At 36.8% G+C, this 25,344-nt stretch overlaps 1 protein-coding gene across 5 annotated transcripts in view; it reads right to left on the bottom strand.

Annotated features, from left to right (window-relative positions):
• STAG1 (STAG1 cohesin complex component) overlaps positions 1 to 25,344 on the bottom strand; it is a 455,106-nt gene that overhangs the window by 320,489 nt on the left and 109,273 nt on the right. For 2 of the 5 annotated variants that reach the window (XM_059065085.2, XM_067033725.1), the window contains one exon: positions 4,239 to 4,349. In XM_059065085.2, coding sequence (XP_058921068.1) covers positions 4,239 to 4,267 — 29 coding nt within the window. In that variant the 5' untranslated portion in view covers positions 4,268 to 4,349. Of the gene's footprint in view, positions 1 to 4,238; positions 4,350 to 13,609; positions 13,759 to 14,257; positions 14,373 to 15,102; positions 15,155 to 25,344 lie in introns of all 5 variants that reach the window. The other 3 variants (XM_067033728.1, XM_067033729.1, XM_067033727.1) reach the window with 3 other exon arrangements.

The raw sequence follows: 25,344 nt of genomic DNA, 5'->3' as shown, positions 1-25,344 counted from the left end.
ATTATTAGCATAATTACAACTTCCTGAAATTAATCACAACTTATCTCCCTGCTTCTACTATTCCCCTTGTCCAAGCCACTCTACACACTACTGTCACTAATATTCTCATATCATGTTCCTTCTCTGCTTGCAAATCTTCAAAAGTAATCTGGTATTTAAAACTGTAAGTAATATTGATCTAGTCCAAGGGTCACCAAACATTTTCTTAAAGGGCTATATAATAAATATTTTAGGCTTAGGGGTCTTAAGGTCTCGTATCTACTACTCAACTCTGGGACGACAGCATGAATGCAGCCATAGATAATACGTAAATGAATGGATGTTGCTGTGGTCCAATAATACTTATAAAAACAGGCTTCTGAGCCAGTATCAGTAGTTTTTCAATCACTGATCTAGTTGATCTTATTCATTTCTACTAAAGAACAATAAATCATTCTGCTTTTTCTCCTCACTACAGTCCAAATAGCCTGTTTAGCATATACTGTGTGCCAGTTTATATACGTTATCTAGAATAAATATGCACAAAACCTTGTAAGAAAACATACTGCTGTCTCAATTTTACAGATGAGGAAACAAAAGATCTGGAAACCTGATCATCTTGTCCATATTTACACAACTAGCAAGTGGCAGGGTCCACTTATATCTCAAGGTAAACGTGAATTCTCTTCTCCACAGCAGGATACTAGAATGTAAAGAATACGTTTTGTATTTCTCTTACGTGGACAGAATACACTAGTGCTTTTGATGCTTACTGAAATCTCCAGGCAACTACAAAAGCAGGTTGGTTCCATCATATAATATGTGACCCATGAGTGAAATTAATTTAACCTTGAGCAATATAGTTTACTGACAAAAGAAAAAAGTACAATTGTTTTCTAATTCCACAAACTTCAGCCAGCTTAGAAGGTGACAGCTATTACCAACAGATAATTAACATACTCCAATTAGTATATATGTACATTTATTTGTTTATTAGAATGTAATCCATAAATTTTTATTTTTTTAATTTCAAGCAAAAGAAGATATAAGAACACAAGGAAGAGTTTAACTTCACCATACCCTAACGCTGAACCTCAATCTGCAGAACAAGATTATTAACAGTTTCATCAATCCTGTCATAAATATTTATGTTCTGGTATATATATGCATAAATACAAAACAATATATTTTAATTTTTTAAATTTAAATTAATAGGAATTTTCCATACAAATACATAGGATTCCTGAATGGTACTCCATAATACGTTCCGTATCTATGAGCACTTAGATTGTCTCTACTTTTAAGCTATTACAAACAGAGCTGTAACAACTGTCCTTGCACATTAACTCTTATTACACATCGACAAATATCTCTCTAGAATAGAGAATGCTGGATCAAGGAGTACGCAAATTCAAACGTCAACCAACTGCTCTACAAAAAGCACATTTATAAGACTATCGGACATAAATGAAGAGAATGGAAGAATCAGATCAAACCTTATAAATGATTGTTTTTGCTCCCTAAAACTCTCTAAATTCTGTCTTCCTCTCTCCATTTCCTCTGTAATCATTTTAGTTCAAGTTATCATCCCTGACCTGGACACTGCAACACCTTTCTCCTAATAGGACTCCTTGCTTCTTCTGTTGCCACTTCCAATCTAATCACTATACTGTACGAAGAGTGATTTTCATAGTATATATCTTATAATGTATATCCCATGCTTAAAACCCTACAGTGGTTTCCTTCTGCTTCTAGGGGATAAAAACCTCAAAATTCTTAATATAAGACCTGGCAGGTCCCTGTATGATACAGCCCTACCCTACTTGCAATCCTTATTTCACACCACTCTCCATCCTCAATCCTGAAAAAAGAAAAATAACAGCTTTATTTCAGTCCCTCAAACATACCATGATTCCTCCTACCTCAGGGTCTTTATACATGCCATTCCTTCAGTCTGGAATTAATGCCCTGATCCCCTCTTATTCCCCCAAATTCCCTCCACTTCAGGTTTAAGAATCATGTCTCTTCCTTAGAAAAGTAGACTAAATCAAGGCATGTGTTAAAATTCTAATAAAATCCTCTAGCTTACCTTCATAGCACCAATGGCAGTTTAAATCTATATATTTGTGATTATTTGATTAATATCTATCTATATAAGCTTCATGGCAACAAGGACTGAGTCTTTTCCACTTGCTCTTTCTCCCCAGAACTTAACACAGTTCCTTGTACTACAACATTTGGTGGAATATATAATATGTGGTAATTGACAATATTTGATGATGCTTAATATTGGGCTGGCCAAAATGTTCATTCGGGTTTTTCCAACAATGTAATGGAAAAACGTGAATGAACTTTTTGGCCAACCCAACAGTGAACACACTAAGGTAACAAATTCATTTGTCATTATAATGACTAAGCAAGCCAAGAAATAATAAGGTCATTCACTAGAGTGACCTTTCTAGTGTCTCCATGAGAAAAATCACTACTGAATTGAACATTAACAATCATGGGATCAAAAGATTTGTCTGTTTTTGAAGAGACTTTAGAAATTAATTTCCAATATATTATCTTCACTTTATAAATAACAGAAACTGAAGTACCAATACTAAGAGACATATCATGTTTCCTTTCCTCTACAATGTAGACATGGTATAGTTAGATGGATGGATGAAGATAATATCCTCAGAAAATTGCTTTATGTGCTCAATAAATGCTTCTTAGATCTCAACTTGACCAAGAGTACATCTCCAGCTGACAGATTAAAAGCAAATTTCATTTACCCATCTCGCAGATCACTACTATCCATTATCCTATTAAAAGTTTACATTTTTATGAAAAACAGTTATCCACAAAACATGTTAAATAATATCATGCCCATGCAATCGCTTGTTAAATATAATCTATTTAAATACAACCTATGTTTCATAGTTAATCAACGAGATATTTTACAAAGGGTGTGCCTAACACCCAGTAGTGTGCTAGGAGCTGGCCATACAAAAAGAAAGCACAAAGGCACAAAGTTCAGGCAAAAACAATAAAAAAGTGTTATAAAACATTATGTTAAGTATGATGCTATTAAAAAAAAGGGTAGAGTATGACAGGAGCACAGGAGGGAACCTACCCAACTTTGAGGAGTCAGAGGAGCTTTGCTGGAGGCATACTTTAGCCAAGACCCACAGGACTACCAAGATGGCCAGGTAAGGAAAGATACACATAGGCATTGCAGGCAGAATTAAGAAAAACAAAAGTACAAATACTATATGGAGACCTCCAAACTAAGTATTATGTTCAAGTTAAGGCTAATAAAGCGGCTTGAGGTTAAGTAAATAGAAAGGGCTTGTATCTCCTATATTTGGACAAACAAAGGAGGGTAGGTATTGATGGGTTTTCAGCACGTAAAGTAATTTGGATAGGTTTTTGTCTTAGAGCTCCAGAGGAAAAACAGTAGGCCAGGAGATCAACTGGAAGGTGACTACAGTCCCTCGGAGAAGACACATATAAATGATCTGGGACTATAAAAACATATAAATAATTACATAAACTGTTGGTCACTTTCATTATATCTAAAGCACTGTTATCATATAGGATCACAGTATGCAGATTCCTAATTTGTAGCTTAATGACACCTATAAAAAGAAAAGTATCTGCCATTACCCTGATCACATCTCCCAGAGAATTCATAAGATCAAATTCTAGATCTGTCCTATAACCCTAACAAAATCTAATAATGAGATGCTGCCAGAAATGCCAAGGACTCACTAATCACAATCTCAATCTCAGGAAAAAGAAGCTCTGGCATGGGGGTGAGAGGGTTAGACACACAGTGTGATACAGGATAGAGGTCTACAAACTTTCTCTGTAAATAGCCAAACAAAATATTTATGTTCTGCAGATTAATCCATTCTCTATTACAACTTATAGTCATAAACAGTCTGCAAAGGAATCAGTGTGACTCTATTCCAGTAACTTTATTTACAAAAACAGTGAGCATGCCAGATTGGCCCATGTTCATAGTTTGCTTACTCCTGATGTAAGACGGTGTAACATGTTTTTTGTTCAGTAACACAGAACATGCTGACATTATGATGCAAGGGCTATAGATGGATATAGTAATTACACCCTCTAATAGGTCTTTTACTTCAAACATATTACTTAACTATCAAAGAACATATTTGATGTGTCTTATTAATGAGAACATTTTGATACAGAAAAGTGTTACATGCATTTAAACAAAATTAAAAAAAAGCTATAATACTTACTGTAACACTGGTAACTCTGAAGTAATCATTGCTGTAAAGATCTTTCCACAATGGAGCAAAGAATCAAGTGCTGTACAACTCAAAACTTTCAAAATAACCTCAAAGGTAATCCTGTTAATTAAAAAAAAAGAAAGAAAGAAATTATTTTTTCCAGCTTTACTGAGGTACAGTTGACAAATAAAATTGTTAGATACTTACAGCGGGATGATTTGATATATGTATACATTGTGAAGGGCTTTCCCCCATTGAGTTAATTAACAAATCCACCACCTCACATATTTACTTTTCCTTCTTTTTTTTTTGGTCCCAACATTCAGTAAGTTCTACTCTTAGCAAATTTCAATTACACAAAACAGTGTTATCAACCATCGTCACTATATTATACATTAGATCCTCAGACTGTATTCATTTATAACTAAGTTTGTACCCTTTCACCAACCTCTCCCTATTTCCCTTACCACTTGGCCCCTGGCAACCACTTTTCTACAAATTCCCCACCCCCGCTTCAAGATTCCACATATAAGTGATTCCACACACATACACACAACTTTTCTTTACTCTTACGTCCATGGACACATAACATAAGGTTGTTTCCATATTTTGGTTATGGTGAATAATGGTGCTATAAGCATGGGAGTACATCTATCTCTTTGGGATAATGATTTCATTTCTTTTGGATATATATACACCCAGCAGTGGGATTGCTGTGTAATATGGTAGTTTTTAATTATCTGAGGAAGTTCCATACTGTTTTCCAGAGGCTTTACCAGTTTACATTTGCACGAACAGTGAAGGGGTTCTATTTTGTCCACATCCTCAACCAGAATATATCTCTTATCTTTTTGATAAGAGCCACCCTAACAGAGGTGTGAAGTGATACATCATGGCTCTGATTTTCATTTCCCTGAAGACTAGTGATGTTGGATACCTTTTCATGTAGCTTTTGGTCATTTATATACCTTCTTCAGAAAAATGTCTACTTAGGTCTTTTGAAAATTACTTTAGAATAAAATGAATACGCCAGAATACACAGACTACAGTCAACCAGTACTACCAATAAGCACACTCCTTGGTATTTACCCAAATGAATTGAAAATTTATGTCTATATAAAAGCCTGCACAAAGACGTTTATAGAGGTTTTATTCAAAATTGCCAAAACAGGAAAGAAAGGTGTCCTTTAAGAGGTGAATGGATAAATAAACTGTGGTACATGCAGACAGTGGAATACTATTTAACACTTAAAAGCAATGAGCTATCAAGCCAGGAAAAGACACAGAGAAAGCTCAAATGCATATTACTAACTGAAAGAAGCCAATCTGAAACCACTACATACTATATGATTTGAACAATATGGCATTCTGGAAAAGGCAAAACTATGGAGACAGTAAAAATATCAGTGACTGCCAGAAGCTATGCGGTAGGAGAGATGACTAAGTGGGCACAGAAGATTTTTAGGGCAGAGAAAATATTTTGTATGATACAAGAATGGTGGGTACATCTAACTGTACATTTATCAAAACCCATAGAATGTATAACACAAAGAGTGAACCCTAATGTAAATTACAGACACTGGGTGATAATGACATGTCAACATAGGTTCATTGATTGTAACAGACATACCACTGTAATGTGGGATGTTAATAGTGTGAGAGGCTATATGTATGTGAGAACAGGGGTTAAAGGGGGAATCTCTCTACCTTCTGTTCAATTCTACTATGAACATAAAACTTCTCTAAAAAATAAAGTTTATTTTTAAAAAAAGTAGCAGAAGAAGTGGGACAAAAGAGAGCATCCAAGACAGGCCATGACACAATACCTAATAGAACAACATAGGTATAACTAGAATTCCAGGAGAGAGAAAGATCAAAGCAAGATAAATATTTGAAGAGATAACAGAGGAGAACTTTCCAAAAATAATTTAAGACATTAAAACACAGATGGAAGATCAGAGAATTCCCAAGAAGAATACTCTAAAATATAATATTGCTAAAAATGAAAGAAAATTCAAAAGGAAGCTAAAAAAACATAATTCCTCACACACAGAAATACAAAAAATTTTATCAGACCTTTCAGTAGAAACTATGTAAGGTGAAAGACAATGGAATAAAACTGAAGAGTGGAGAGGAAGAAATCCATAAACACTGAATTATCAATCTTTCAAAAATGGAAAACACAAATGATGTTATGGAAAATGGAGGAGTAAGAAACCTCAAGAATTAGGCCCTCCAATGAAGCAACTCTTAGCTTGGCAAAAAAAAAAAAAAAAAGTGACAAGACATCTTTTATGGACATCTGTAATCTAATAAAAACTTATGACAAAGAGAGAAGTGCCTAACAGTCTATTTTATTTGATAAGAGAACACAGTAGTATTTTTGCTTACCTGTATGCCATCTCCCCTCCCCCAACTCTATGGTGCCCACAGGGGCAGCAGACAGAGTTACTAGTATGGCTTGCTGGTTCCAAAGAGAACACCATGTACCCATTCTCAAAAACTGTGGCAGAGTGTTTTGAAGGGCTTACCTTTTTTTTTGAAAGAGTATCATCTTTCAAAAAGATTTAAACACATACAATAAAAGTAGCTGCCACGGTCAAGACAGTGGATTACATAAATATCAGATAATCTAAAAGGCCTCAAAATAAAAAGGCAGAGGAGTAAGATATTTGAGGAATAAGTACTTCAAAGGGATATCGCACATACTAGGAAATGTAGACTGCTACTTGAATGCCCAGGGCTGGATGAATTCTTAGAGAAGACCTGAGGAGCACAGGCTTGCAACTCTAGCTGATCTTTGCTCTCTGTGCAAGCACAAGGTGAATACTAAGGCAAAGCTGTAGGGAGCCTGCCTAACCTCTGAAGAAGTACCTCGGCTAATAGACAATCTGCAAAAAACAAGAAATTACATTTTTCCAACTCCCATTAACTAAGGAAATCTCGAAGATCACTGCTAAACACCCAGACAACAAAATTTCAGTAACCACACATGACAAGGAATACAGTCCTTGAAGAAAGTTTAGAAAAAAGTAAATAAAAAAATGACTGCAGCCCTTGAAAATACAACAACAGTAAAGCACGGGGAGGAGAGGAGAATCTAGTGTTACAAAACTGTAATATTCAAACTGTCTAGTTTTTAAAAAACAACAAAAAAAATCAAAAGGCATACAAAGAAATGTAAAAAGATGACCCTTTAACAACAACAAAAAAAGAATTTCACACAAATCATCTCCATGTAAGCCCAGATATTAAAGTCAGACTTCCAGAGAAGACAGACTTCCAAAAGTATATCAACAGAAAGGGGTAGAAAGAATATCTGAAGACACAATGGCAAAAACCTTACCAATTTAAATACAGAAATCTACACAATCAAGAAGGTAAATGAACTCCAAGTAGGAGAAACTCAAAAGTGAGTCACACACAGAGATATAGAGAACAAGCTAGTGGTTACCAGTAAGTGGGGGTGGGGGGGATGGGGATGGGGTTTGGGTCAGTAATATAGAGGTGGGGTGGTGGGAGGTACAAACTACTGGCTGTAAAATAGGCTCAAGGATGTATCATACAACATGAGGAATATAGCTAACATTTTGTAATACTATAAATGGAAAGTAATCTTTAAAAATTGTATAAAAATTTTTAAAGAGTCACACAGATACAAACTACAGTTTACCCTTGAACAACAGCAGGGTTAGGGGCACTGACTCCCTGCACAGTCAAAACTCCACATATAACTTTATAGTCAGCCCTCCATATTCGTAGTTCCACATCAGTGCTCAACTAACCACAGACTGTGTAGTATTTTAGTTTCTTTTGAAAAACACCTGTGTAAGAGTGGACAGGTGCAGTTCAAACCTGTGTGATTCAAAAGTCAACTGTATAGTTAAACTGTAAAAGCCAGAGATGAAAGAATCTTGAAGGAAGAACAAAAACAAAAACAACCCACCTCATCATATACAAGTAATCCACAGAATCCACAGTAAGACTAACAATCCACCTCATCATATACAAGTAATCCACACAATCCACAGTAAGACTAACAGCCAATTTCTCATTAAATATCATGGAAGTCAGAAGACAGTAGGATGACATATCTAAAATGCTGAAAGAAAACTGTCAAATAAGAATTCTATACCCAGCAACTATCACTCAAAAATGTCAGAGAAATTAAAACATTCCTAGAAAAATAAAAACTGAGGAAGTTGGTTGCTAGACCTGCCCTGCCCTACGAGAAACGCTAAAGGAACTCCTTCATGCAGAAATAAAGAATAAATAACTTGAAGCCACAGAAAAAAAGGAGAACATTGGAATCATTAACTACACAGGTAAACATAGAAATCAGTATTATTTTATTTTTCGTTTGTAATTCCTGTACTTGTTTCCTTTATGATTTAAAAGAAAAATAATAAAATAGTATTTATATACCTATGTTAATGAACACACAATGTATAAAAATATAGTTTAGTTTTTAATTGAAGTATAATTGATTTACAATATTGTGTTTGTTTCAGGTATACAGCAAAGTGACTCAGTTATACCATTTTTTCAGATTATTTTCCATTATACGTTATTGTAAGATATTGTAGCTCTGTAGTATAGTCTTAAGTCTGGAAGGGTTATGCTTTGTTCTTTTTCCTCAGGATTGCTTTGGCAATTCTGGGTCTTTTGCAGTTCCATATAAATTTTAGGACTATTTGTTCTAGTTCTATGAAAAATGTCATGGATATTTTGATGTGAATTGCATTAAATCTATAGATTTCTTTGTCCAAAATGTATGGGCATTTTAACAATATTAATTCTTCCAATCCAAGAGTATGGGACATCTTTCCATTTCTTTCAATCAAAAGATGTAATTTATAACAATAATATAAGTGAGGGATGGGGATGGGAGCAAAATTTTATAAGTTATTACAGGTACACCTCATTTTATTGCACTTTGCTTTATGAGCTTCAAATATACTGCATTTTTTACAAATTTAAGGTTTTGTGGCAACCCTGCTAGTCCATCACTGTCATTCTTCCAAGAGCACTTGCTCATTTCATGTCTCTTTGTCACATTTTGGTAATTCTCCCAACATTTCAAACTTTTCATTATTTCAAACTTTTCATTATTATTATTATGTGTCCTATGGTAATCTGTGGTCAGCAATGTTACTATCATAATTGTTTTAGGGTGCCATGAATGACACCCACATAAGCCAGCAAACATAATTGATAAAGTTGTGTGTGTTATGACTGCTCCACTGATTGGCCATCCCTCTGTCTCTCTCCCTCTCCGTGGCCCTCCCTATTCCTGGATACATAACAATATTGAAATTAGGCCTATTAATAAACCCACAATGGCCACTAGGTGTTCAAGTCAAAGGAAGAATTGTATGTCTCTCACTTTCAATCAAAAACTAGACATGATTAACCTTAGCGAAGAAGACATGTCAAAAGCTGAGACAGATTTTAAAAAAGCAAGGTCTCTTGCACCAAGCAGTTCGCCAAGTTGTAACTGCAAAGAAAAAGTTCTTAAAGAAAATTGAGAATGCTACTCCAGTGAACATGTGAATAAGAAAGCAAAATAGCCTGTTGCTGATATGAGAAAGTCTTAGGAATCTAGACAGAAGATCAAATCAGTTACAACATTCCCTTAAGTCCAAGTCTAATCCACAGCAAGACCCTACAAAGGCTAAGACAAGTGAGGAAGCTGCAGAAAAAAAGTATGAAACTAGCAGAATCTAGTTCATGAGGCTTAAGGAAAGAAGCTGTCTCCATAATATAAAAGTGCAAGGTAAAGCAGCAAATGGTGATGTAGAAACTGAAACAAATTATGCAGAAGATCTAACTAAAATAAGTAATTAAGGTGCCTACACTAAACAGAAGATTTTCAATGTAGACAAAACAGCGTTATTTTGGAAGATGATGCCATCTAGGACTTTCATAGGTAGAGAGGAGAAGTCAGTGCCTGGCTTCAAAGCTTCAAAAAACAAGCATACTTTCTTTATAGGGTCTAAGGTAGCTAGTGACTTTAAACTGAAGCCAGTGCTCATTTATTATTCCAAAAATCCCAGGGTCCTTAAGAATTACACTATATCTATTCTGCCTGTGCTCTAGAAATGGAAAAACAAAGCCTGGATGACAACACATTTCTTTATAACATGGTTTAGTGAATATTTTAAGCCTACTCTTGAGATCTACTGCTCAGAAGATTCCTTTTAAAATATTACTGCTCACTGAATATGCACCTGATCACCCAAGAGCTCTGCTAAAAACAGTGAGAGTTACGTTGTTTTCACACCTCTGGACACAGCATCCATCCTGCAACCCACAAGGAGTCATTTCACTATTCAACTTTCATTAGTTAAGAAATACATTTCATAAGGCTGTAGCTGCCATAGTTAGTGATTCCTCTGATGAACCTGGACAAGGTCAACTGAAAACATGGAAAAGATTCAGCATTCTAGATGCCATTAGTAGTGTCTGTGATTCACGGAAAGAGGTCAAAACATGAACATAAACAGGAGTTTGCAAGAAGCTGATTCCAACCCTCATGGATGACTTTGAGGGGTTCAAGTCTTCAGTGGGGGAAAGAACTGTGGGTGTAGTGAAATAGCAACAAACTAGAATTAAAAGTGCAGTCTGAATACGTGACAGCATTACTACAATTCTCATGATAAAAACTTTTACAAATGAGAATTGCTTCGTATGTATGAGCAAAAAGAGTAGATTCTTGAAATGAAATCTACTCCTGGTGAAGATGCTGACAAGACTGCTGAAATGACAACAAACAGTTTAGAATATTATGCAAACCTAATTGATAAAGCAGTGGCAGGGTTTAAGAGGACTGACTCCAATTTTGAAAACAGTTCTATTATGGGTAAAATGATCTCAAACAGCACTGTACGCTACAGGAAATTCATTCATGACTGGAAGAGTCCACCCAAAGAGTCCAGTGGCAAACTTCACTGTTGTCTTATTTTAAGAAATTGTCACAGTCACTCCAGCCTTCAGCAATCAACAACATTCAGCAGCCATCAACAATGAGGCATGACCCTCCTCCAGCAAAAAGACTACAAGTCGATGAAGGCTCAGATGATGGTTAGCACGTTTTAGCAATAAAGTGTTTTTTATGTATGTACATAAAGGTATGTACATAGTTTTTTAAGACATAATGCTAATGAATATTTAACAGACTACAGTAACTCAAGTGACTCACTTTGCTGTGATGTTTGCTTTACTGCGGTCGTCTAGAATCAAACCCTCAATGCATTTGAGATATGCCTGAATATATGAATAAAAAGCCAAATTACTATCATTTCAAATTAAATTGGTATAAACGTAAGATATTAATTCTGATCACCAGGACGATTACTAAGAAAATAATATTTAAAATATGAAAATAGTACACTAGAAAAAAATGAAACACAAACGAAAGCAGTGCTGGAAGAACTGAGCAACAAAAAAGATATAAGACAAGTAGAAGAAAAATACCAAATGGCAAAAGCCCTTCCTTATCAACAATCTCCTTAAATATAAATGTATTAAGCTAATCAGTTAAGAAACAGACTGGCACAATGGAATGTTTTAAAATGATCCAGGGACTTCCCTGGTGGTGCAGTGGTTAAGAATTTGCCTGCCAATGCAGGGGCATGGGTTCAAGCCCTGGTCCAGGAAGATCCCACATGCCATGGAGCAACTAAGTCCGTGCGCCACAACTACTGAGCTTGCCCTCTAGAGCCCATGAGCCACAACTACTGATGCCCGCGGGCCTAGCGCCCGTGCTCCACAACAAGAGAAAAGTCACTGCAATGAGAGGACCGTGCACCGCAACTCTGCACCTCTTGCTGCAACTGGAGATAGCCCGCGTGCAGCAAAGAAGACCCAACGCAGCCAAAAATAAATAAATAAATTTTGAAAAAAATAAAATGATCCAATGACACGCTATCTACAAGAAATTCATTTTAAATTTAAATACACAAAAGAGATTGAAAACAAGAAAATACAAAAAGGTATTCTCTACAAAGGGTAACCAAAAGAAAGCTGGAGTGGCTATGCTAATATCAGACAAAATAAATTTTGTCACATTTATTTTTTTTATTGTTTTTTTTTGTGTGTGTGTGTGGTACGTGGGCCTCTCACTGTTGTGGCCTCTCCCGTTGCGGAGCACAGGCTCCAGACACGCAGGCTCAGCCGCCATGGCTCATGGGCCCAGCCACTCCGCGGCACGTGGGATCTTCCCGGACCAGGGCATGAATCCGTGTCCCCTGCATTGGCAGGCGGATTCTCAACCACTGTGCCACCAGGGAAGCCCTTGTCACATTTATTATGTGAGTGATAATACACTGAGTAAAAATGATCAATTCATCAGGAAAATATAACAATCAAAAAGATATATACACCAGACAGCAGAGACCCGAAATATATGACACAGACACTAACAGAATCAACGACAGAGATAGATAATCACAATAGTAACTAGTTGGTGATTTCAATATACCACTTTCAAAAAAACACAGAAGATCCAGACAGAAGATCAATAAGGAAACAGAGGACTTGAACAATACCATAAACCAAACAGATGTAATAGACATATATGGAACACTACACCCAACAACAGTATACACATTATTCTCAAGTGCACATATGACATTCTCCAGGACAGCTGACTAGGCCACAAAAAAGTCTCACTAATTTTTTTAAAAGACTGGAGTCACAGAAACTGTCTTCTTTGAGAACAATGGAAAGGAAGTAGAAATGAATAACATGAGGGAAAACTGGAAAATCTACAAATACATGGAAATTAAACAACACACTCTTAAATTACTAATGAGTTAAAGAAAAAATTACAAGACAAATTAGAATACTTTGAGACCAGTGAAAACAACACCACCACATACCAAAATTGATGAGATGCAACAAAAGCAGTGCTCAAAGGGAAATACAGCTGTAAATGTTTACATTAAAAAAAAATGAGGGAGCCCTTCAAGATGGCGGAAGAGTAAGATGTGAACATCAACTTCCTCCCCACAAATACATCAGAAATACATCTACATGTGGAACAACTCCTACAGAACACCTACTAAACGCTGGCAGAAGACCTCAGATCTCCCAAAAAGCAAGAAACTCCTCACGTACCTGTGTAGGGCAAAAGAAAAAGGAAAAAACAGAGAAAAAAGAATAGGGACGGAACCTGCACCAATGGAGGGAGCTGTGAAAGAGGAAAAGTTTCTACACACTAGGAAGCCTCTTCACTGGCAGAGGCAGGGGCAGGGGGGAGCATCGGAGCCACTGAGGAGAGTGCGGCAATAGGGGTGCAGAAGGCAAAGTGGAGAGATTCCCACACAGAGGATCGGTGCCAACCAGCACTCATCAGCCCGAGAAGCTTGTCTGCTCACCTGCCGGGGTGGGTGGGGGCTGGGAGCCGAGGCTCGGGCTTCGGAGGTCAAATCCCAAGGAGAGGACTGGAGTTGGCTGCGAGAACACAGCCTGAAGGGGGCTAGTGCACCACAGTTGGCCAGGAGGGAGTCCGAGAAAAAGTCTGGACCTGCCGAAGAGGCAAGAGACCATTGTTTTGAGGAAGGCGAAAGGAAAGGCGACTCCCGCTCCATGTACCCACAGAAGGTAGAGCACCACCTAAGCGAGCTCCAGAAATAGGCACAAACTGCAGCTATCAACTCGCACCCCAGAGATGGGCATAAACCGCTAATGCTGCAGCCACTGCTACCAAGATTCCTGTGTGCAAGCTCAGGTCACTACCCATACCCCCTTCCCAGGAACCTCTGCAGCACACCACCACCAGGGTCCCGTGATCCAGGGAAAACTTCCCGGGGGGAACACACGGTGCACCTCAGGGTGTTGCAACATCATGTTGGCCTCTGCTGCCGCAGGCTTGCCCCACATTCCGTACCCCTCCCTCCCCTCCCTCCCACCGGCCTTAGTGAGCCAGAGTCCACTAATGAGCTGCTACTTTAACCTCGTCCTGTCTGAGCAAAGAACAGACGCCCCCAGGCAACAAACATGCACAGATGGGGACAAATCCAAACCTGAATCCCAGGACCTCTGCGGACAAAGAAGAGAAAGGGATCTCCCCTAGCAGTCTCAGGAGCAATGAATTAAATATCCGCAACAAACTTGATGTAATCTGCATCTCTGGAACACCTGAATAGACAACAAATCATCCCAAAACTGAGGCAGTCGACTTTGGGAGCAATATTTTTTTTTCTTTTTCTCCTTTTGTGTGTTTCTATGTGTATGCTTCTGTGCATGATTTTGTCTGTATACCTTTGCTTTTACCATTTGCCCTACGGGTTCTATCTATCCGTATTTTTTTGTATAGTTTTTAGAGCTTGTTACCATTGGTGGATTTGTTTTTTGGTTTGGTTGCTCTCTTCCTCATATTTTTGGTCACTTTTAAATAATTATTCTTCATTTTTTAAAATAACTATTTTCTTCTGTCGTTTTTTTTGTCCCTTTCCTTCTGAGCTGTGTGGCAGACAAGGTCTTGGTGCTCCGGCCAGGTGTCAGGCCTGTGCCTCTGAGACGGGAGAGCCAAGTTCAGGACATTGGTCCACCAGAGACCTGCCACCTCCACATAATATCAAATAGAGAAAACTCTCCCAGATATCTCATTCTCAACGCTAGGACCCAGCTCCACTAAATGACCAGCAAGCTACAGTGCTGGACACCTTAGGTCAAACAACTTGCAAGACAGGAACACAATCCCACGCATTAGGAGAGAGGCTGCTAAAATCATAATAAGGTCACAGACACCCCAAAACACCCCACCGGACACGGACCTGCCCACAAGAAAGAGAAGATGCAGCTTCATCCACCAGAACCCAGGCACCAGTCCCCTCCACCAGGAAGCATACACACCCACTGAACAAACCTTAGCCACTGGGGGCAGACACCAAAAACAACAGGAACTACGAATCTGCATCCTGCGAAAAAGAGACAACAAACACAGTAAGTTAAGCCACATGAAAAGACAGAGAAACACACACAGATGAAGGAGCAAGGTAAAAACACACCAGGCCAAATGAAGAGAAAACAGGCAGTCTACATGAAAAAGAATTCAGAATAATGATAGTAGAGATGATCCAAAATCTTGGAAACAGAATGAAAAATACAAGAAACATTTTAAAAGGACCTAGAAGAACTAAAGAGCAAAGAAACAGTGATGAAAAACACAATAAATGAAATTTAAAATTCTCTGGAAGGAATCAATAGCAGAATAACTGAGACAGAAGAATGGATAGGTGTACTGGAAGATAAAATAATGGAAATAACTACTGCAGAGCAGAATAAAGAACGAAAAGAATTGAGGACAGTCTCAGAGACCTCTGGGACAACTTTAAATGCATGAACATTCGAATTATAGGGGTCCCAGGAGAGAAAAAGGGTCTGAGATAATATTTGAAGAGATTATAGTTGAAAACTTCCCTAATATGGGAAAAGAAACAGTTAAGTCCAGGAAGTGCAGAAAGCCCCACACAGGATAAATCCAAGGGGAACAACGTCAAGATATATTAATCAAACTATCAAAAATTAAATACAAAGATAAAATATTAAAAGCAGCAAAAGAAAAACAACAAATAACGGAATCCACATAAGGTTAACAGTTGATCTTTCAGCAGAAACAATGAAAGCCAGAAGGGAGTGGCAGGACATATTTAAAGTGATGAAAGGGAAAAACCTACAACTAAGATTACTGTACCCAGCAAGGATCTCATTCAGATTCGACGGAGAAATTAAAACCTTTACAGACAAGTAAAGGCTAAGAGAATTCAACACCACCAAACCAGCTTTACAACAAATGCTAAAGGAACTTCTCTAGGCAGGAAACACAAGAGAAGGAAGAGACTTACAACAACAAACCCAAAACGTTTAAGAAAATGGTAATAGGAACATACATATGGATAATTACCTTAAATGTAAATGGATTAAGTGCTGCCACCAAAAGACAAAGACTGGCTGAATGGATACAAAAACAAGACCTGTATATACTCTGTCTACAAGAGACACACTTCAGAACTAGGCACACATACAGACTGAAAGTGAGGGGATGGAAAAAGATATTCCATACAAATGGAAATCAAAAGAAAGCTGGAGTAGTAATTCTTGTATGAGACAAAATGGACTTTAAAATAAAGACTAATACAAGAGACAAAGAACAACATTACATTATGATAATAGGATCAATCCAAGAAGAGGTAACAACTGAAAATATTTATGCACCAAACACAGGAGCACCTCAGTCCATAAGACAAATGCTAACAGCCGTAGAAGGGGAAATCAACAATAACACAATCATAGTAGGGGACTTTAACACCCCACTTTTACCAATGGACCCACCATCCAAAACGAAAATAAATAAGGATACACAAGCTTTAAGTGATACATTAAACAAGGTGGACTTAATTGATATTTATAGAACATCACATCCAAAAACAACAAAATACACTTTCTTCACAAGTGCACATGGAACATTCTCCAGGATAGATCATATCTTGCGTCACAAATCTAGCCTTGGTAAATTTAAGAAAATTGAAATCGTATCACATATCTTTTCTGACCACAACATTATCAGTCTAGATTATCAGTTACAGGAAAAAATCAGTAAAAAATACAAACACATGGAGGCAAAACAATACACTACTTACTAACCAAGAAACCACTGAAGAAATCAGAGGAAAGCAAAACATACCTAGAAACAAATGACAATGAAAACATGACCACGCAAAACCTATGGGATGCAACAAAAGCAATTCTAAGAGGGAAGTTTATAGCAATACAACCATACCTTAAGAAACAAGAAACATCCCAAATAAACAAACTAACCTTACACCTAATGCAACTAGAAAAATAAGAACAAAAAAAGCACAAATTTAGCAAAAGAAATCATAAAGATCAGATCAGAAATAAATGAAAAAGAAATGAAACAATAGCAAAGATCAATAAAACTAAAAGCTGGCTCTTTGAGAAGATAAACAAAACTGATAAACCACTAACCAGACTCATCAAGAAAAAAAAAAGGAGAAAACTCAAATCAACAGAATTAGAAATGAAAAAGGAGAAGTAACAATTGACACTGCAGAAATAAAAAGGATCATGAGAGATTACTAAAAGCAACTACATATCAATACAATGGACAACCTGGAAGAAATGAACACATTCTTAGAAAAGCACAATCTCCCGAGACTGAACCAGGAAGAAACAGAAAACATAAACAGGCCAATCACAAGCACTGAAATTGAGACTGTGATTAAAAATCGTCCAACAAACAAAAGCCCCAAACCAGATGGCTTCACAGGCAAATTCTATCAAACATTTAGAGAAGAGCTAGCATCTGTCCTTCGCAAACTCTTCCAAAATACAGTAGAGGCAGGAACACTCCTAAACACATTCCAAGAGGCCACCTTCACCCTGATACCAAAAGCAGATAAAGATATCACAGACAAAAAAAAAAAAAAAAAACTACAGGGCAATATCACTGATGAACATAGATGCAAAAATCCTCAACAAAATACTAGCAAACAGAATCCAACAGCACATTAAAAGGATCATACACCATCATCAAATGGAGTTTATCCCAGGAATGCAAGGATTCTTCAATATACGCATATCAATCAATGTGATACACTATATTAACAAATTGAAGGCTAAAAACTGTATGTTCATCTCAAAAGACTCAGAAAAAGCTTCTAACAAAATTCAACACCCATTTGTGATAAAAACTCTCCAGAAAAGTGGGCCCAGAGGAAGCCTACTTCAACATAATAAATGCCATATATGACAAACCCACAGCCAACATCATTCTGAATGGTGAAAAACTGAACCATTTCATCTAAGATCTGGAACAAGACAAGGGTGCCCACTCTCACCACTATTATTCAACATTGTTTTGGAAGTTTTAGCCACAACAATCAGAGAAGAAAAAGAAATAAAAGGAATCCAAATCAGAAAAGAAGAAGTAAAGCTATCACTGTTTGCAGATTACATGATACTATACATAGAGAATCATAAAGATGCTACCAGAAAACTACTAGAGCTAATCAATGAATTTGGTAAAGTAGCAGAATACATAATTAATGTACAGAAATCTCTTGCATTCCTATACACTAATAATGAAAAAGCTGAAAGAGAAACTAAGGAAACAATCCCATTTACCACTGAAACAAAAAGAATAAAACACCTCGGAATAAAACTAAAGGAGACAAAAGACCTGTATGCAGAAAACTCTAAGACACTGATGAAAGAAATTAAAGATGATACCAACAGATGGAGAGATATACCATGTTCTTGGATTGGAAGAATCAGCATTGTGAAAGTGACTATACTACCCAAAGCAATCTACAGATTCAGTGTAATCCCTATCAAACTACCAATGGCGTTTTTCACAAAACTAGAATAAAAAATTTCACAATTTGTATGGAAATACAAAGAACCCCAAACAGTGAAAGCAATCTTGAGAAAAAAAAACGGAGCTGGAGGAATCAGGCTCCCGGACTTCAGATTATACTACAAAGCTGCAGCAATCAAGACAGTATGGTACTGGCACAAAAACAGAAATATAGATCAGTGGAACAGGAGAGAGAGCCCAGAGATAAACCCACGCACATATACCTTTTTTTTTTTTTTTTTTTTTTTTGCGGTATGCGGGCCTCTCACTGTTGTGGCCTCTCCCGTTGCGGAGCACAGGCTCCGGACGCGCAGGCCTAGCGGCCATGGCTCACGGGCTCAGTTGCTCCGCGGCATGTGGGATCTTCCCGGACCAGGGCACGAACCCGCGTCTCCCGCATCGGCAGGCGGACTCCCAACCACTGCGCCACCAGGGAAGCCCATATACCTTATTTTTGATAAATCAAGAATATACATTGGAGAAAAGGCGGACTCTTCAGTAAGTGGTGCTGGGAAAACTGGACAGGCACATGTAAAAGAATGAAATGACTTTATGACTTAAATCACAGAGAGTTCCTTTTTGACCCACCTCCTAGAGAAATGGAAATAAAAACAAACACAAGGGACCTAATGAAACTTCAAAGCTTTTGCACAGCAAAATAAACCATAAACAAGAGAAAAAGACAACCCTCAGAATGGGAGAAAATAGTTGCAAACGAAGCAACTGACAAAGGATTAATCTCCAAACTTTACAAGCAGGTCATGCAGCTCAATATCAAAAAAACAAACAACCCAATCCAAAAATGGGCAGAAGATCTAAACAGACCTTTCTCCAAAGAAGATATACAGTTTGCCAACAAACACATGAAAGAATGCTCAACATCATTAATAAGTAGAGAAATGCAATTCAAAACTACAATGAGGTATCACCCCACACCAGTCAGAATGGCCATCATCAAAAACTCTAGAAACAATAAATGCTGAAGAGGGTGTGGAGAAAAAGCAACCCTCTTGCATTGTTGGTTGGAATGTAAATTGATACAGCCACTATGGAGAACAGTATGGAGGTTCCTTAAAAAACTAAAAATAGGGCTTCCCTGGTGGTGCAGTGATTGAGAGTCCACCTGCCGATGCAGGGGACGCAGGTTCATGCCCCGGTCCAGGAAGATCCCACATGCTGCGGAGCAGCTAGGCCTGTGAGCCATGGCCGCTGAGCCTGCGTGTCCAGAGCCTGTGCTCTGCAACGGGAGAGGCCACACAGTGAGAGGTCCGCATACCACAAAAAAAAAAATCTAAAAAAAGAACTACCATATGACCCAGCAATCCCACTACTGAGCATATACCCTGATGAAACCAAATAGAATCATGTACCACAATGTTCACTGCAGCTCTATTTATAATAGCCAGGACATGAAAGCAACCTAAGTGTCCATTGACAGAGAAATGGATAAAGAAGATGTGGCATATATATACAATGGAATATTACTCAGCCATATAAAGAAACGAAATTGAGTTATTTGTAGTGAGGCAGATGGACCTAGAGTTTGTCATACAGAGTGAATCAAGTCAGAAAGAGAAAAACAAATGCCATATGCTAACACATATATATGAAACATTTTTTTAAAAAAGGTTCTGAAGAACCTAGGGGCAAGACAGGAATAAAGACGCAGACATAAAGAATGGAGTTGAGGACACAGGGATGGGGAACGGTAAGCTGGGACGAAGTGAGAGACTGGCATGGACTTATATACACTACCAAATATAAAACAGATAACTAGTGGGAAGCAGCCACATATCACAGGAAGATCAGCTCAGTGCTTTGTGACCACCTAGAGAGGAGGAATGGGGAGGGTGGGAGGGAGACATAAGAGGGAGGAGATATGGGGATGTATGTATATGTATAGCTGATTCACTTTGTTGTAGAGCACAGGCTGACACACCACTGTGAAGCAATTATACACCAATAAAGATGTTAAAAAAATTTTTTTAATGAATTCAATAACCTAACTCTATACCTTAATTGGAAAAAGAAGAGCAAACTAAATATCAAGGTAGGAAAATTTAAGAAATAATAAAAATAAAAGAAATAAACAAGAGAGACTAAAGAAACAACAGAATTAGTAAGACCAAAAATGGTTTTTTTTTAATGTATCAACAGTATTGACAAACTTTTAGATAGACCCAGTAAGTAAAACAGGTAGAAAATGCACATAACTATAATCACATATGAAAGCAGGAATATTACTATCAACCTTACAGAAATAAAAAGATTGTGGAAGAATAGGACAGAAAATTGCATGCCAATAAATTGCGTAACCTGTATTAAATGGCTCAAGCAAAAATAAAAAAATCAGAACAAACCTATAACATTCAAAGAGATTGAATCAGTTATTAAAAATCTCCCAACAAAAAAGTCCAAAACCAGACGGCTTCACTGGTGAATTCTACAAGCAATTTAAAGCAGAAATAACACTGACCCTTTTAAAAGTCTTCCTAAAAATTTTTGAGGAAGAAAGACTTTGTAACTCAATCTATGAGGCATTTCTTTTATACAAAAGCCAAAGACACCACATCAAAAGAAAAAAAACAAACCAGAAACCAATTTTCCCTATAAATATAAATGCAAAAATCCTCAAGTATATATATATAGAAAAGCAAACAGAATCAACTACATATTAAATGTAATATGTATACCATGACAGTGGTTCAACATTAGAAAATCAATCAATGTAATAAAATACATTACATGGTTCTTTTTTCCTTCTTTCTAATAATCATCTCAAATTATGACAAATAGCATTTCACAAAATCTCAAGGGATAGCAAAGAGCCAAAACACTCTTTCCTGATAAAAACATGCAAAAAGCTATGAATATAAGGGAACTTTCTTTGTATAATAAAGGGCATTTATGAAAAACACATAAGTAACTCTACACTCAATGTTGAATGACTAAAATAAAAGCTTCCCCCCTAAAATCAAGAAGTCAACAATGTCCATTTTCACCACAGCTTTCAACAAATTACTGTATGTTCAAGCAGAATTAGGCAATAAAGAGACATAAACTGCATCCAAATAGATAAAGAAAGAAAACTATTCACAGACAACATAATACTTTATATTTTAAAAATATCAAAGAATCAACAACAACCAAATACTAGTAGAAAAAAGTTGCAAGTGCAAGATAACAACATAACATACAAAAATCAATTGTTTCTTTTTCAGAATAAGTTTACAATGTTACAGGATACAAAATCAACACACAAAAATCGGCTCTATTTTTGTACAGTGACAATAAAGAAACCGAAAAGGGGAAAAAAATCACATTTACAATTGCATCAGAATAAACAAAATACTTAAAAAGAAACTTAACTAAGGTAAAAGATTTGTTCATGGATGGGAAGACTTAATATTATTAGGATGTCAATACTATCCAAAACAATCTACAGACTCAATACAATCATCATCAAAATCTCAATTAGTTTTTTGAAGAAACAGAAAATTCCATCTGAAATTCTTATGGAATCGCAAGAAAAGAACCCTTAAAAACATGAACAATCTTGAAAAAAGGGCCCAAATTGGGTATCTCATACTTCCTGAGCTCAAAATTTATCACAAAGTAGAAGTAATCAGAACAGTGTGATACTAGCATAAAGACAAACATACAGACCACAAGAATAGAGAGCCCAGAAATAAATCCTCACATATTTGGTCAAATGAATTTTGGCAGGGGAGCCAAGATCATGCAATAGGGGAAAGACTGTCTTTTCAAAAAAATGGTGCTGGGAAAAGTGGATATTCACATATAAAAGAATGAAGTTAAACCCTGACCTTACACCATACACAAAAATCAACTGAAAATGCATCAAACACCTAAGTTTAAGAGCTAAAACTATAAAACTCTTTAAAGAAAAACTAGGGCAAAAGCTTCATGACACTAGATTTGGCAATGATTTCTTGGATATAACATGAAAAGCACAGGGAACAAAAGAAAAAATAAGTTGGACTTCATCAAAATTGAAAACTTTTCTGCATCAAACAGCATTATCAATGGAGTCAAAAGGCAACCAAGGAATGGGAAAAAATAAAATCTGCATATCATATATATGACAAGAATCTAGTATCCAGGATACACAGCTGACCCTTGAACAACACAGGGGTTAGGAGCGCCAACCCCCCACACAGCTGAAAATCCACGTATAACTTTACAGATGGCCGTCCATATCCACAGTTCTGCAGCCACAGATTCAATCAACTGTAGATTGTGTAGTACTGTAGTATGTATTTACTGAAAAAATTCCGTGTTTAAGTGGACTCACACAGTTCAAACCCATGCTGTTCAAGGGTCAACTGTAATTTCTTAAGATCCAACAAGACAAATTTTTCCAATTTAAAAAATGGTTAAAGGACTCAGACACTTCTCCAAAGAAGATATATCATTGGCCAAGAAGCCCATAAAAAAGGTTGAGGCTCAACATCATTAGAGAAATGCAAATGAAAATCACAATATGATACCATTTTGCACTCATTAGGATGGCTATAATCACAAAATGGAAAATAACAAATCTAAGAAAATCTGGCATCTTGGGTTAGGTAATGAGTTCTTAAATATTACACCAAAAGCATTATCCATAAAAACACAAACAAAAAACAGTTAACTGGACATCTTTTTTCTCTTCAAAAGACACTGTTAAGAGACTGAAAACACAAGTCATACACTGAGAGAAAATATTCCAAATCACATATCTGACGAAGAACTTGTAGGAAGAATATTTAAAGACCTCTCAAAACTCAAGTCTAAGAAAGAAAACAGTTCCTTTTTTTTTTTAATGGGTGAAAGATTTGAACAGACACTTCACCAAAGAAGATAAAACGGTGACAAATATTCCAATGGATGCTCTTTACCATTAGGGAAATGGAAATTAGAACCACAATGAGATACTGCTACATACATATTAGAATGACTAAAATTAAAAAGACCATTTCAAGTGTTGGTGAAGAGTCAGAACAACTGGAAACCTCATACATAGCTGGAGGGAATACAAAAATAGCACAATCCCTTTGGAAAACATTTTGGCAATCCTTTTAAAAGTTAACCACATGACTGAGTAATGCCACTCCTAGTTATTTACCAGGTACAAAGAAGCTTATGTTCTTACAAAAAACATGTACTCAAATGTTCACAGCAGCCTTATTCATAATTGCCAAAAACTGGAAACATGCCCAAAACCATCCTTAATTGAATGACTGTATACATATACAATTGGCATATCCACAAAATGGAATACTATTCAACAATTAAAAGGAATAGATTGGGGCTTCCCTGGTGGCGCAGTGGTTGAGACTCCACCTGCCGATGCAGGGGACACGGGTTTGTGCCCCGGTCCGGGAAGATTCCACATGCCGCGGAGCGGCTAGGCCCATGAGCTATGGCTGCTGAGCCTGCGCGTCCAGAGCCGGTGCTCCGCAATGGGAGAGGCCACAACGAGAGGCCCGCTTACCGCAAAAAAAAAAAAAAAAAAAGGAATGGACTACTGATATATGCCACAATACTGATGAGTCTCAAGTACACAAACTACGTACTTACTGTAGAATTCCATTTATGAGGTAATTGTGGAAAACCACAGAGACAAAGAACAGATCAGTGGCTGTTAGAGGTTGGGGGAAAAAAGAATTGACCACAAAGAGGCAGCATAATAGAATCTGGCAGGTGAACTACATATGCAAATTAAAACTCTTCTTTTAAATCCAACCAGGATCTTTTTCAGAAATTGAGATAATTCTCAAATAAATATGGAAACAAAAAGGAACTAGAATAGCCAAAACAATTTTGAAAAAGAAAAAAGTCAGAAGACTCATAATACCTAGTTCCTATATACAAACTTACACAAGTTTAATAAGAAACACAAATATAAAATGTTTTACATATTCATAAGCAATTTACATGTTTCACTTGGAAAAGCACTATGGACATTCTATATCATCTCTTAATATTTGTGTCATAAGTATATTTAACCCATTCCTTGGGTTAAATTTAGCCTGTCTCTAATTTTTGACTGTTGTAAACAATGCCGTCACGTATTCTTCCTCAATCAGACAAATATATTTGTAGGACGGATTTCTTGTAATGAACACTTCTAACACATTCACGCAATCTTTTACTGACAAATTACCCTCTAAAACTACTATACTAATTATACTCCTTTTACTAATATATGTTGTATTAAATATAAAAACATACTTATTATGTATTTAAACTTATTTAAACTAGTACAGTTTTAGTTTTATACCAGTACAACTTTAAAAGGCAGAACACATCAGCTTACCCTTCCTGCCTCTAACCCTCTTGCTTTAAAAATAAAGTCCACTGCCAGATTTTTGGATCATATACCAAGATGTCTAGTGATGGTTTCAGGACACTTGCAAAATTTTGAGAATCTCAGTTCATGAATATTTTACTTAAATAAAATAATCTGGTGCCTTCTTATTCGCTTTTTCTCCTTTTAATTGAGTCTCATTTTATTAAGCACATCCAACTTTGTCCTAGAAACCTGTACATTTTGTTCTGGGTACTTACTCTCTACAGCTTTAAAAATATTTCCCTTGGTGGAGAAGGTATAAATAAATGATGAGTACCAATCTTTCACTTAACATTTTACCATCCCTCAGCCTTTATTTTTGTTCTTAATCAAAGCTTTAAAACTCTTGTTTGTACTTAGTATATTTTTCATAA

This window comes from Kogia breviceps, chromosome 5 (genome assembly GCF_026419965.1).
Source record: "Kogia breviceps isolate mKogBre1 chromosome 5, mKogBre1 haplotype 1, whole genome shotgun sequence".
Classification (NCBI taxonomy): Eukaryota; Metazoa; Chordata; class Mammalia; order Artiodactyla; family Physeteridae; genus Kogia; species Kogia breviceps.
The sequence above is the reverse complement of the archived record's forward strand: the minus strand, read 5'-3'. Positions and strand labels throughout refer to the sequence as shown.